The following is a 14,959-nucleotide window of genomic DNA, read 5'->3' on the forward strand; positions in this document are numbered from 1 at the left end:
TGGTATTGGACAAAATAAGGAAAACACAAATGCATGGTAGATTTTAGATGTTTTGGAAGATAAAAGAAATTGTCATTGCACACAAAATTTAATTTATTTTCTTTCCCTCTTTGTCAAAGGCATTACCACAGTCCTGACTATGACGACACTCAGCATCAGCGCCCGCCACTCTCTCCCCAAGGTCTCATATGCAACTGCGATGGACTGGTTCATTGCCGTCTGCTTCGCCTTTGTCTTCTCTGCCCTCATCGAGTTCGCCGCAGTCAACTATTTCACCAATGCACAGATTGAGAGGGCCAAGAGGAAGCCTGGCAAGTGCCCCCCCGTACCCCAAAGCACTCCTGTCAAGGTGAACGACACAGAGGAACTGCAGCAGGTAAAGGTTTATTTATTTATTTTTTCCCCTACCCCCTCAAACTGGCTCAACAACTTGATTGCACTATAACTCAATGGGCACTTAGGCAACAAAACGCCATTGCATGGACTCTATGGATGTGGCATTTATGTAGACCTTCGAATGGCTTGTAGTGGGTGTGCTCTTGAATAATTAGTTTTATGCTTGGGTGGACATTAATGCCCGAAAATTCAGTTCCTTAGCTTAAAATGTATTTTTTTCTGTCACTGTCATATACAGTGACAGAAAAAAAATTCTGCATTATTTTACAAGCAGTTAATTCAGGAGCAGAGATATTTAAATGTTAATGAATAAACATACAAACTAGAACCTTAATTTTAACATATTTTTAATATAATTTTAAAGCATATTTATACAGAAAGAAAGAAAACCGTTGAACTTTATGTACTAAAAAGAGAATTCTTTAATTAATTTTTTAGTAATATAGTTTACTTTGGAGCAAGTGTCTACTTGAAATCTGCCTTTTTTGGTACACCAAATTTTAAACACAGAATTTTTTTCACCGTTTATTTTAAATACTGAATTTTTTAGCACCAAATTTTAAACACAGAATTTTTTAATACATTGAATTCCTTGCACTGTAAAATTTCGGCTACAAAAAATTTGTCTGCTAATGTGTTGACCTTTTGGTGAACTAAAGCAAAACCAATCTACACTTGATGCAGTCGAGCAGCTTCTAGCCAATGAAATGAGTTCATTTGGTCAGGAAAAAAAAACGTTTGCTGCCGGCCTTTGAATGGTCTCCTCCGTGTTCTAGGGGGAACCCTGTGGGGAAAGCCCATCCAGTATCCCATACACCGCACGATCTCTGGAAGGCCAAAGGAACAGTTGCGTTGGATGGGATGACTCAGGGGTATAGTGTATTGGTCCATGCAACTTCACGGGTGGTTTCAGTAAATTATGTAAATAAAATATGTCTAAATGGAAAGTAGTAATAGGGTAGTAATAGAGTCTAAAGATGGTAAGGGGTTGTTTTAAGGATAAATCTGAATGATAATGCTTCTCCTGGATTAAACCAAGAGACTTGGCAGACAGGGGTGTCGTGCTAGCTGTGATCGACTCAGTTTTTTCACCCAGTCCGATTAGACGTTTTGTAATCATATCTATTTAATAAGAAAAACTTTTCATTCAGCTTCAGTCACCCGGTAATAAAACTATGCTCAACTGTTGTGTCACATGAACAAATGAGCTCATTTCATTGGCTGGAAGCTTCTCAGCTGCATCGAGTGTAGATTGCTTTGGCTTGAGTTCACCAAAAGGTCAACACATTTGCAGTCGAATTTTTTGCAGGCACATTTTTACCAAATAAAAATTCAGTGTTTAAAATTCACAAAAAAAAAAAAAAGGCAGATTCCAACGAGACAGTTTTTCTTCCATAAAGTAAAACTATGGAGAACTGTTAAATTAAAAGTGAAAAAATGTATAAATAAACATGATCATTAATAAATTATATATATATATATATATATATATATATATATATATATATATATATATATATATATATATATATATATATATATATATATATATATATAAATGAATAAGTCAAATTGTACATTAAATATAACAAAAACATATATTTACAATATTTTTTTGGTTTATTTATTTATGTACTTAGATTTAATTTGGCATGTATTTAAGCTTTATTTATTTTAAGATATATCTATTTACCTAGTTCAAGATTTATAAAGATATACATGTTTATGGTTTACTTATTTCAATATTTTATATTGAACGAAATTTTTTTATTTCTACTTTTATTCAGTTGAATATCTATTTTATTATTTATTTATGATGGATTTTTCAACACATGTTTTTATTTCCATATTTATATGTTTATTGAATAATGGTATTTCAATTGAAGGGGCCATGTTTTCTCTGGGGCCCTGTTTCAGAACTTTGAGGATTGACTCGGTATTTCAACCAGTAGCTACTGTGGAACAGTGGGTCCTGCTAACTAGCGTCGGCTAACATGCTACATAAGGCGAAGATAAGAACTTAGTGTGTATCTTAAAGATGACTAATTTAGAATACTGTTTTTCTTAAAGTCGTAGGGAAGCGGCTGTTCCAACGGATGCATTTCCAAATTCTCCCGAATGGTGCACGACTTTACACGAGTGAATAAAGTGAATGTGATTGGTTGTCTATCAAGAGGGCGGCATTGTTGTAGCGGAAGGTTCGCAAGCAAGTTTGATTGTGGCCGGTTTCTCAGAAGCATCTTGCTAACCAGTTAGCAACTTAGTGCTAGTAGGTTCCCAATGGGAAATTCCATTGGGACCAAGTAGCACTAAATTGGTGACTTAGAAACGACACTGTCAAGGAATGCTATGGACAGAGGAAACATGCAAGAGGAGGAGAGTTTTGTGTCAGAGGTCGTGGATGAGTCTCCTCCATCATACATTTTTTATTTAGAGGAAAGTGGGGATGAAGATGTTGTGGAAGAGGACACCAGGGCACCAGAAGCTTGGTTTGGTGTAGAAGGCTTACAGCCGTACATGTTTGCCAGTTCTGTTAGCTCTACGCCAGCTGAAGACACAGACGTCCATCCCTATGAACACAGGGATGGAACTCAATGGGAAAAGAAAAGGATTCTTATTTCTGATTTCAACCGTTGCGTATATTAGCTGCGACATATGAATCAAGATTCTGTGACTGAAAACATTTGATGGACAGATGACCTTTGATATATGATTGGCCGAATCTAGGTGTACAAGCTGACATATAACTAAATGGCCTGCATAAGATAACGAAAAGAAAAACAGATTTTAAGACAGGATGTTTTTAAAAATAGAAACTTTCTAACTTTTGAGACAATTTGGTCTGATAAAAAGTACATTTATATACATGTTTAAACCAGAAGGATTTAAAATTTAAATATAATTTCCCTATGACTTTAATATTTCTGTCTAGAATGTAAACAAACTCTATTCATCAGTGCCACCAGCTCACCAGTTGCTCCTGCTCACTAGCTGAGCAATAAACCATCATGCTAAACTAAGCCACTGTTTACGAACAGTTTGCACAAAGCCCTGTCAGCATACCTACTTCTAACCAGTCTGTTTTACTATGTTAGTTTATTTGTCCTCAGACTGTAATTTTACTACTTCAGTCCAGTTTAAGCCCAATGACCCTTCCGTTGACTATAAATAAATAATAATGATAATAATAATAATATAAATAAATAAAATGGCTCTCAATACAAAACAGTCTGTACAAGAATGCACGTCATTCTTTCTAGATTTTATTTTCAAGGCATTATTTCCTCAAATTTGCATTCATTCAGTTTAATGTGATAGTTCTTGTATCTTAAAGTGTGAAAGCTGACCAATACAATTGATCAGACGTCATGAAAATGTCCAAAAGCTGCTTTAGTGCTCAAATATGTTTATGTTTTAAACAGAGTTTTATAGTTCAGATGGCTGTGGAAGCATGAGGGCTGCTTGTTTCCTTCTGCAGATTAAGTGTTAAAGTGTGTAGCTCTCCTGCTAACTGAACACTGACGCTGACATAACCCAGCAACTCAAACAGTACGTCTGTTATACACTAAACACTTTAAGTTGCCCCCTCCAGTCCAAATCCCAGTGTGGCGTAATCATGCCTGAATGCGGTACAGTGACAACGGCACTTCAGTGGATTATCAGGTTGTCAAGGCAACGGAGCCCCTGTACATCTGTATAGGTTTCAGAAAGTCTGCTGCACTGAGTAGAGGAAATTACTGCTCTGTTCCTGGAGAGAAGGCCCTGTTAGCGGAAGGCCTGGCACACAGGCCCGGGTCTGTTAATGGCTCTGACCCTTTTTGGCGTTTAAGACGGATATCAACAAACGCAAAAAACACAGACTTCTCAGCTGTGCTGTGGACACAATAACATTGTAGCCTTTCAATTTTAAAAGTGGAATGTGTCGAGAGGGGGTTGGATTATTTCCACAAATGCCTCAGTAGCAGCATCACTCTCTTCCTGCTTGGAAAAAGAAACATCAACTCTCACAGGATAAGCTCCTTTGACGCTATGCTGCATTAAAACATGGATACAGAGCTACTTACTTTCTGTCTTAAGCCTGTGTGAAATGAGTGAAATCCTTGCTAAGTGACATCTGGGATGCACACACCCTTTCGTCCGCGTCCAGACGAAGGCCGCCTGTGGTGGTGGGGGGTGGGGGTGATGGGGTTGGGGGTGACGCTAATCTGATCAACAGCACAAGGCTGAAATTGCATGAAGCACATTTCCAACCAGCCTTTCTGTCTTAACCCATTATAGGGAACTCAGTGAAATACTTTGAAAATCAAACTTTCAAGCCAGTAGTGTGGAATCCAGGACAAGACCTTATAACCTTTGTAACATTCAATAAATATGGATATTTTGATGGCAAAACTTAATGTCAATATGATAACAAGAAACCCCAACTTGCCTGAAAATATTAAGAAAAATAACAAATCTTTTCTATAAGTAATTCATGAAAAGAACTCTGAGAGAGAAAGAAACACATTTGTGTTTTGGACACAAAACACAAATGGGGCCTTGTTAGTCCTTGAATACAGTCTGTCTGGTAAATCCAGAGAATAGTGAACACGTTGGAGGGCGGACAGGTAGACAAGCTTTGGACCCGGAGGAGTAATGGACTGTCACTCGGATTTCCGATGGGTTCTTCAACGGAACATGTGGCGATTTTCCCCTGCTCAGTGTAACTCGTTTTTTCCTTCCAGGGGGGAGAAGGTCCAGGAATCCAGTAACTCAGGAAAGCTTCCTGCCGGGGAGCAAAGACAAAAAACTTGTTAGACTCAGAGAAACAAAGCTAGGTTAGACTCAGCTAAACTCAGCTTGGCTAGAGTACCCAAAACTAGCGAACACTCTGGCGTCGAGGTAGTGACAGCCCACTGCTCAAATTCTCCTCCAGATAATGATCCAATGAGTCTCAGGTGTACAGGGAGGGACAGCGAAGACAGGGCACCTCCTGGTGGTGGAAAAAGGAAACACACAAACAGGGCACACAAGCTGGATTCCTAACATTCATGGGCTCATCTAATTGGTCAAATGCCAAAATAAGATATGCAGCCATGTAGCAGTATCTTCACTGAATGGCTGTATATAGATCTTGTGCTTCTAGACCTCACTGAGGGACGGGGAGGAATCCATTTGTAAGGGATCAAAAAATGGTAACTTGCCCTATAAAGGCTTAACTTCAAACACTTTAGAGCAAAACGCTGAACGGGGTTGTGTTTAGAATTCTTTCAAGGTTTACTTTGATTTTTTATCATGCACAGGCATTTAAAAATATTATCAAGCAGCTTTATGAGTCTGATTTATTCTTTCAACCCAAGTTAGAGGACTGTCTGATGGTCAGTCAAAACCGTTAGTCCATTGTGGCTGCAACCTTGACTGTTTTGGTTACAGAAAGGTCTTGTTGCATCATCTGTCATTCTGTTGCAAATTCCTTCTTCCATCTCATCCATCTCTCCTTCAAACTTCCATCTCATCTGTGATTGGTCAGGTCATTTTTAGACCTGAGAGTTTGAGCCTTTCCAGATTATCTTTCGCCCTGTGAAAGACGGTGTTGTAGAACTATCTTTAGCCCGAATCTTGGCTTCAGGGTTTTGTTATGGTTTTGGATGTGTTTTGCTCTGCACATTGAAAGACTGGAAATTTGCTGTTCTATGACACGAGTATGCTTTGACCATAAGCTATTCAATTATCTATATGCATACATGTTTAGGGTCATTGTCTAGTTGGAAGATTAACCTTTAGGCTAGTCTCAAGTCATCTGCAGCATTTGTGTTTTTTATGCATTTGAGTCTTTAAAGTACCAGAAATGACATAATAGCTGATTATCTGCATCATTTCTAAACACAAATTCAGATGTTAGTATCCAAAAATTACTCAATACTTATGTAGCCTTTTTACCAAATACTTTACTTGAGTAATGTTTGGATGACTACTTTTTACTTTTACTTGAGTAAAAAAATGTTGAAGTAGTGCTACTCCTATTTGAGTACAATTTTAGAGTACTCTACCCATGTCTGGTTGCTTGGTTTCCATGATGATGTTTGTTCATTGGTTTTCTCTAACAGACCTCTGAGGCCTTCACAAGTCCAAAGACAACATGGATTCATTTATTTTTCTAATCCTTTCAGTTGTATGATATTGCCAGAGCACTGCACCATTTCCCTCTAATGTCTGATGGACAAACTTTGTGTTGGGTCCCAGTTAAAATCTGATCTGTTCATCGCTTTTCCTTGCAGAGGTCAGGACAGATAGACACAGGACAAACAGACATGCATGCACACATTCTCTAAACAATTAAGAGAACCAGGTAACATAGCTGTCACGGTCTGCTGTTTTGGATTTTTGTTCTCTTCACGTTTTTACTTTGTTTTTTAGTTACTCTTAGATTTATGTCATTCCTTGTTTTTTATTAAAGATTCATGTTCTTTTGATTTATATCCTTCTTTAAAATTTCCTTGGTGTTTTTTGCTAATCTATTTATGTTTATTCCCTGCTATTTAAACGGCACATTTATTAGCTAATAATCCCGATTGCAGTTTTATTATATCTAATAACTATGCTGTCATAAACGGAATAGATGGACCCAGTATTCAAGGTGAGAAAGTCAGTAGGAAAGTTCAAAACCTTTATTAAAACAAAACAGAACTGAAGCAGAACAGAAATGGGCTGCTGCAGATCTGTGGCACCGCCCAATCACTGACACTCTGCAGGGAGAAACACAGCTAAGTGACCACAATCATTCGACAGGAGATGATCATCCAAATGAGTCACTTACCTGGTTTGAAAGTTCAGTCCATCCTCTCAATTCAAGGCAGGATCAGCCGATACACTGCCAACGAGATGCGTTTTCAAGGGAAAACAGATTAGGCAGAAACAGTTCTGAGATCCAGGGGTCCGTAGTCCAAGCAGGGGTTCCGATCCGCCGAGGAATAGATAGATCATGGTTTCCAGGAATGCCCAGAGCCTTTAGGCAGGTTCAGAGTCAGAACGGGTCCAGAAGCGCGCCCAGACAGACACGCACAGATGCAGACAGACAGGATCAGATGCCGACAGGCAGGCTCAGTGGTTGCGGGGCAGGGACAAGTTGTTGTACCAGGATTACTGCAGAAAACTCGTCTCCTCCTTGCAGCCAGGCTTGAAAACTGATGCTCCCCACGTTTCGAGTCGATAGCTTGACTGCATCGAATATAAAGCAGAAACACAGGAGGATAGAATGAGAGATGATTAGGAGCCGGGCAGAATAAAGTAGGTGAATGACATGAACAGTTAAGGCCAGTAATCAGGGTAGAACATGACATACTCAGACACGAAACAGTACTGATAATAATAATAAAAAGGGTAAAAGAGAGTTTAAAAGTCTGTCCAAGAGTCTCTGAGGAATGTTCAACTTTTAAAGCTTAATGCATTTCAGGTGTCTTTTAAATATAGCAGAAGATAAATGTGAATAAGTCCTGGTGCAGAGATATTAAATGCAGTCCAAACAGCGAGTTTTATTTGGTTTTACAATGAAAAATGAACAATGAGTCAGGATTGCATTAATTTGTAATGAAGAAGAGAATGGGATAGTTTAGCCCCAGAGGTCCAGTTTAGTGGAGGTCCAGTTTAGCTCAATACGATCAGCTCCTTTTGAATCATAGAATAGGTAGTCTCACTCCGTCCAGCAAGCACAGACTTCTCTGGGAGAACTTGGTTGCTACTTTACGTTAAATAAACTCACAGGGGTGTAACTTCAGCACCGAAGCTAAGCAATATACATGAGAACTGTCCTTCTAACCAGGCGAAAAAGAGCAGCATTTATCAGCTGCATAGTTTGAGAATCCAAACAGGCCACGGTGCTGCACTATGGCGTAATCGGCCGATGAATCTGGCCTTTGGAGGAGGCAGCTGACGAAAACACATGATTCTTCTCCTCCCTAATATTTAAGGAGGTTCCTATCAGCCACTGACGGCTGGATTGTCTACATTGCCTCCCTTATGTTCCTTTTGTGTTTTATGCTTCTGTGCCTGCTCCTTCAATAAATCTACAACAAACGATATTCAGTTTTTAATTAAGTTAATTTATAGCACCAATTCACAACATGTAATCTCAAGGCACTCTTACAGGAACAATTCAGTCAGATCATCCAGTCAGATTGGTTAAAAAGTGTTCTATCAGGGAAACCCATCTGATTGCATTAAGTCATTGACTTTGAAGGATTCTATCATTCTGAATGAGCATGCGGTTACACCAATGTGTGCTTGACTATACAGCAATATCTCATACTGGCATGCATGCAGAAAAAGTGGAAAAGCTCCCTTTTAACAGGAAGTAATCTTCAGAAAAAACGGCTAAGTGTGAGATCGGACCTAAAAATACATTCATTTAGAAAAATTAACTGTTTTACAGCTCCACAGCTGGCTGTCTAGGAAACAAACAGGCTCTTGCTCAGGGACCCAGAGTGGCAGTCTGTGGGAGTGGGGCTTGAACTCAGAACCTTTGAGTGCAATGCTCTAACCACTAGGCCACCACTCTCCAGTAGGTGATATTTCCCCTCCAGGATGGAGTCTCAGCCATACAGGAACAAACCAGATGAAGCTACTATGATGAAAAAAAGCAGCGAGCATAATGATAAGGGGTTAGATAACAAATATAGTCATGAAGCAGGAAAGAATAACCCAGTATTCAAGGTGAGAAAGACAGTGGAATAATTCAAAGTGTTTATTTAATACAGGAGCGGCTGCTGATGCCAAGATCATCATAAATATTGCAAAGTTGGAGAATAGAGCTACAATAGAATGAATTAGAATGAGCAAAATAGGTCCCTATGTCCTCCAGCAGTCTAAGCCTATAGCAGCATAATCTATAGAGATAGCTCAGGATAACCTGAGCAACTCTAACTATAAGCTTTACGAAAAAGGAAAGTTTTAAACCTACCCTTATAAGTAGACAGGGTGTCTGCCTCACGGACTAAAACTGGTAGTTGGTTCCACAGGAGAGGAGCCTGATAACTAAAAGATCTGCCTCCCATTCTACTTTTAGAAATTCTAGGAACCACTAGTAAACCTGCAGACTGAGAGCGAAGTGCTCTGTTAGAAACATAAGGAACAATCAGATCTCTGATATCAGATGGAGCTTGGCCATTTAAGGCTTTATATGTGAGAAGGAGGATTTTAAATTCTACTCTGAATTTAACAGGGAGCCAAAAGCAAAGGAAGCTAAAACAGGAGAACACATCATCTCTCTCTTTTAATTTTTTTTGTGATGGATTTGCTATTTATGTGCAAACTTTATGGAAAAGTTGAAGCTTCAGTCTTGTTTAGGACAGAAGGATTGCACAGAGGGACACGGTACACTGTATAATATGCATCACTACTAATAGTCAGGGATTCCCCAGTGAAACTGTTTGCATTTCATTTTGTGTGTAGATCACCAAAGTTTAAATGTTAAAATCCCCCTTGGTGCAAAATAAATGTTGTATTTATCCCTCCTGTTTTCATACTAGGTTTGTTTTAAAAATACGCTGGCACCCACACAGTACAGTATATCATGTTGTATTTGTTAATAAAGGTTGATTAACATGTTTTGGTGTTACCAAACAGAGTCTTGGGAAAATATAGCACGCATTGGGTGTGCTTGTGAAAGAATGGCAGAGGTTGAAAATGGGGTGGGGAACACTTATCCGAACTAGTCAGGATATTCATCCAGGAAGCAAATCAGTTAGTGCTTCGGATGTCATTGGTCACATGATTTCTTACGCTGTGAAGGAAGCGTTGTAACAGTGGTTCTGTGCTACAGGTTTGCAGCATGTATTAAAGCTTCAGTGCAGACTATCACCACTGGTATTCAGACTGTGGGAGGAAACAGTGGTCCTCCATGGAACCACATATAATCCCCAATAAGAGAAAAATAAGTTTGAGGTTTTTGTATCTAAGTGTGAAACACTCAGACACATGAGACTCCTTTGTAATGTAGATAAGGGAAACACGACCTGGATTTTGCATGGTTAGCAAACATTGCAAAAACTCCAAATAAGGATTTACAGCAGCGAAACAAAGTTTTGGTGCAACACAAGATTTCACAACCAATTTTTTCCTTTTGTCTGTCTGCATTATGGGATTATTGGCATCATTGCTCTGGTATCATTAGCTCTTCTAATAAAGCTTGGCTTTGAAAATATTCTGTTCACCTTGACCTAAGCCTATCTTTCTCTCGTCTTTCACAGCAGATTCCCGGCACCAACGGCTCCTTGAGAAAGAGAATGAATAACATTTCCCACCAAGATCCGACCAGTCAGCTGAGAGCCCAGTCCACCACCAACATTTCAGGACTGGGGAGAGGAAGGCAGCTGAGACCTTTAGCCGGCGGAGCCAATGGCAGCTCCTCCACTCTGTCCCGCTCCAGCCCCAAGTCTGAGAGCCTGCTGAGCGTGGCTTCCTCCTCCGCCCAGCTGGTGAAGGGTACACCTCAACCCGCAGCCTCCACCCCCGACGTGATGGGTGGGACACCGAGCAGGCAAGCCGATGGCCCCGCATCTCTGCAGCAACTTCTGGGGCCCAAGTTGGAGCGCATCCAGATGATGGGGAACAAACTGGAACCGAAGCAGACGCCATGCTCTCAGCCAACCACTGCTGGCATGGGAGGAACCAGTAAAATTGACAAATACGCACGGATCCTGTTTCCAGTGTCCTTTGGTGCATTTAACATGGTCTACTGGGTGGTGTACCTGTCCAAAGACACAATGGTGACCAAAGGAGGCTAGATCTAACATGGATACAACAGTAAAATCGGCTCATCCATCAAAGGTGGATCCTGGAGGAACACATTCGCAGTGCATTCGTTTTGCTCTCGCCGAGGGACCACAGGCATGGAAACAAATCCTTATAAATTAAAACGAGCTGACTCACCTTTAAGAAAGAGCGTCTGCACTTTGGAGTACCCCTCTGTCCTCTTCCTGTTTTATATCGACTCATCTGATTGTAAAGGTCTGCCACTGCCTCGGGATCCATTCAGCCTGGAGAAAGCGTGGGGATTTGTCATTTTTCCTATTTTTATACCCTGCACCTGTCTGGATGTTTGGATATATATCATCATTAGGAGCTGGACCTCAACAACGATGTAAAATATATATAAATATATATATAAATATTTATTTATTAGGTTTAACAGATTTATATTTAATGTAAAAAAAAAGGAGTAAAAATTAGGTTTAAGGATTTATGACAAACCTATCGGTGGTGGTGTATGGACTTAAATGCCTCCTGGTGAAATAAGTGTCAAGCAGAAAAAGAAATTTGATAGAAAAGTCTTCAAACCAGGCTTAGAGGAGCTTTGGTCACGATTGGATGAGCTGTGAAAGCTTCTTGCACAGTGCCTCCTCCCGAAGCATCTATCTTGCACAAGATGGATTAAGCAATCGGAAACCCGCCCTCCCGCCCAAGATGAAATGTAGGGATAAATCAGAAAGGAACTGGTGGATACGTGTTTACAAGAGTAGTGTTTAAGCTTCTTTACTGTCTGGTTCATACTTTTGTTATGTAAACTATGAGGAAAAAAAAAAAAAAGTGAACAGAAAAAAGCAACAGAAAGCAGATATGAATAGTAGATCATTGTGGGAGGAGGAAACTTTTCCGTTTTCCCATTTTTTCACTGGGAATCATCTATTATTTGTTCCTGAGAGGTTCGGAGACACAGTCCAAATAGTGCTACCAGACCTGCTCTTTAATAACCCAGACACCTGATTGGGTTTCATCCTCTCTAGGCAGCCAGGTGTTACCTCATTATCAATGCAGCTGTTTATTTCCTACAAATGCAATGACATTTCTCTTAGGATAAACTGGTATTTTACATTCACAGTTCTGAAAAAGTCAGATTTCCAGGTGATGACTCATTTAAAAATGCATTTATTGAATTGGTTATTTTGAAGCTATCAGCCGTATTAGTTCCCTTTTTTTGCAACAGATGTCTGTGGAGAAACTGATGAACTCCTCAGAGGAGCAAAAAGGCTTAAAGCTGCATTCTGTTTGAACTCAGATGTTGGATTTTAAAAGTTCCCAATAGGAAATAGAAGAACGTCTTCTAAAGGAGAATCCTTGACATGAAAGGTTGGAAGTATCCAAACCAGATCTAGGTTCAAAATCCAATATGGCTGCAGACTCAGAGTGTAAGAATAAAGCAGTTTAACAAATTACCTGATATTTCATTCCAGGATATTAGTATCGATTCAAAATACCAATATCCTGATTTGCATTAGATGATATTGGTAATGATTCAAAATAATCCAAACTGGATCTTAAATATGGACAAAAATATTTATAAACATCAGTTTCATTATCTTACTTTTATATCACTTTAAATCTCCAGCCATTAAAACGCAGCACATCGTCCAACAGTTTTGCTTTCTTTGATTTTTTGTTTCTATCTTTAGCAACTTTTTAGACCTCTCTATAGTATTTCAAAAAAGCTCCTAGCGCCACATCTAGCCCCTTTTTTCCGCCTGCCTTGCATGACCACAGTGGACCAGAGCGGTAGACAGGTTTACGGATCCACTCGCTCAGGAGAACAGAGTTCGGTGCTTTTATGTGTTGTTGCCAAAGTCTCCCTTGGCATAGAATAAAGTTGCTAGACTTTGCGCTAGCCGCTTTTTTAAAACAAAGACACTAGAGAGGTCTGAAAAGTTTATAAATGAAGCGAGAAAAGCGCCAAGTTAGCAACTCTGCTTTCAGCTGGATGAAATGAAATATATAAATTAGGGGATGACGTCTTCTAGCGCCTTCCAGTAATTTATAGGGTAGACAAGGTCTCTCAATGATTTCCAGAGCCATATTACTAGAAAAATCACAATATATTGTCTTTGTTAATGACTCCTTAATTGGCGATATACAAATGAAGTGAACTGAATTGAATTACTGTATCAGGATATTGGGATAAGTCGTATCATGACACATCATGATACTTATTCACACCCCTACTGCATAAAACATTATATACAGCAGTTTAAAATGTTTGTTAGCTTTTTGGATAGATTGTGACTCATAACGCAGGGATCCTCATGTTTCTGTTCAGCCTCTGCATGTAAACCAGATTATTTTAGGGTTTAAGAGCAACAAAATGAAGAAAAACATTTCAACTGCTGTGCTAGTAGTTAGCATAAAGATCCAACCTGTTTCTGCTGAGTTTACCCTCTTAAAACAAATAAAAATAAAGATGTCCATAGTGGAATGTCAATATTAACTATCTTTGTTACGTTTGATGCTGCGTCTGTGTTGCTGCGCAACCTATTATTTATATTTATATTTTTTTAAGCAACAGATAATTTACTCCACTATGGGAGCAAGAAAGCCAAAAAAACGTGTAATTTTTACATTTTATTGGATGGATAGCCAGAATCAAAATCCAAATATTTGCTGCTGTGGGGTTATAATAGTTATTTGTCAGTAGTTGGCTCCTTACCTGTAGTTGGCAGCAGTTTTATTAAAACGAGACAGTGCCAGGATGGAGGATTTAAAGTGTACATATTTGGCAATAATTTGCAGCTTTGTGTTATTTTTGAGCCAAATTTAACCCATGTGGTAAAATCCTGCTCTACCAGCTGTTCTTTAGGGTGAATATTTCTCTTTTTATGCAACCTATTAAGAGACGTGTTTATGGCATGCAGGTTGCTCAAGACAACGTTGCTAAATCTACTCCTTTAACACGGTTTGACACATTTCTTTAACACCACTGCAACAAATGAGGCCACATTTATTTGACGTAGATTAACACTTGAACATTCAGTGACCCACTTATCTACGCTGTCGCCTGCACATCGTTTTAAATGAGAAAAGGCAAGAATTAACATCCATCCATCCTTTTTTAAGTTAAATGGTGATGTATGACGTTTCCACTATAAAAGATGGCTTTAGTAAACAAATGAGAAATAATTTCCTCCTCTAAGAAACACTTCAAGGCATGGGCAGTTTGAGTTCCTCGCAGTATGATAACTTGGATTAGAAACACTATCAGATGCTTGAAATGTCTTTTTTAAATCCGAATATAAAAATGTATTTCCATCATTGCTAAGCTAATATAAGGTATTTATTATTACAGTCTGCTAAGGTGAGGTTTGCAGAATCCAACTTTATTTAAGATTGGTTAGAGCAGGAGCTCTGTAAGTGGGGGTCGGGGTCCCCTGGGAGGTTGTGAGTCACCCAGGTGGTCTAAGGAGTGAGTTTTTTCTCGTTGTTGTTGCAAGCAAGGAAAACGATTTGTGAATATGTAAAAAAAAAAAAAAACTGATAACAGAAATTAAAAACACAAATAAAATAGAAATACAATTTTTAAAATGTGTTCGAGAGTAACACATTTTGAAAGTGAAAGTAACTCTGCTGTTTTATTAGATTTTATTTCTTCATATTTCATTTTTATTTTTTTTTATTTTACATTTCAAAATTTCTCTTTTTTCAGATTGGTTTTTATAAATTACATTGCTTTGCATTTTACAAATCATGTTCCCTTCACTTCTGGGGTGGGCTTTCCTCTGCAGTGAGGAGCAGAGAGGGATTTGTATCGGACTTGAAGAGATTT

General features: G+C 39.0%; 1 protein-coding gene across 2 annotated transcripts in view; it reads left to right on the forward strand.

The window, feature by feature from the left end:
• Positions 1–11,963, forward strand: part of gabra4 (gamma-aminobutyric acid type A receptor subunit alpha4) — a 61,793-nt gene extending 49,830 nt beyond the window's left edge. The window contains exons 8-9 of one of the 2 annotated variants that reach the window (XM_038277611.1): positions 120–376; positions 10,620–11,963. In XM_038277611.1, the coding sequence (XP_038133539.1) occupies positions 120–376; positions 10,620–11,156 (794 nt within the window). In that variant the 3' untranslated portion in view covers positions 11,157–11,963. The remainder of the gene's footprint in view (positions 1–119; positions 377–10,619) is intronic. The other variant, XM_038277612.1, reaches the window with a different exon arrangement.
• Positions 11,964–14,959: the final 2,996 nt, after the last annotated feature.

The sequence above is a fragment of the Cyprinodon tularosa genome, unplaced genomic scaffold (assembly GCF_016077235.1).
Source record: "Cyprinodon tularosa strain WSP-4 unplaced genomic scaffold, ASM1607723v1 ctg133, whole genome shotgun sequence".
In the NCBI taxonomy this organism is placed as follows: Eukaryota; Metazoa; Chordata; class Actinopteri; order Cyprinodontiformes; family Cyprinodontidae; genus Cyprinodon; species Cyprinodon tularosa.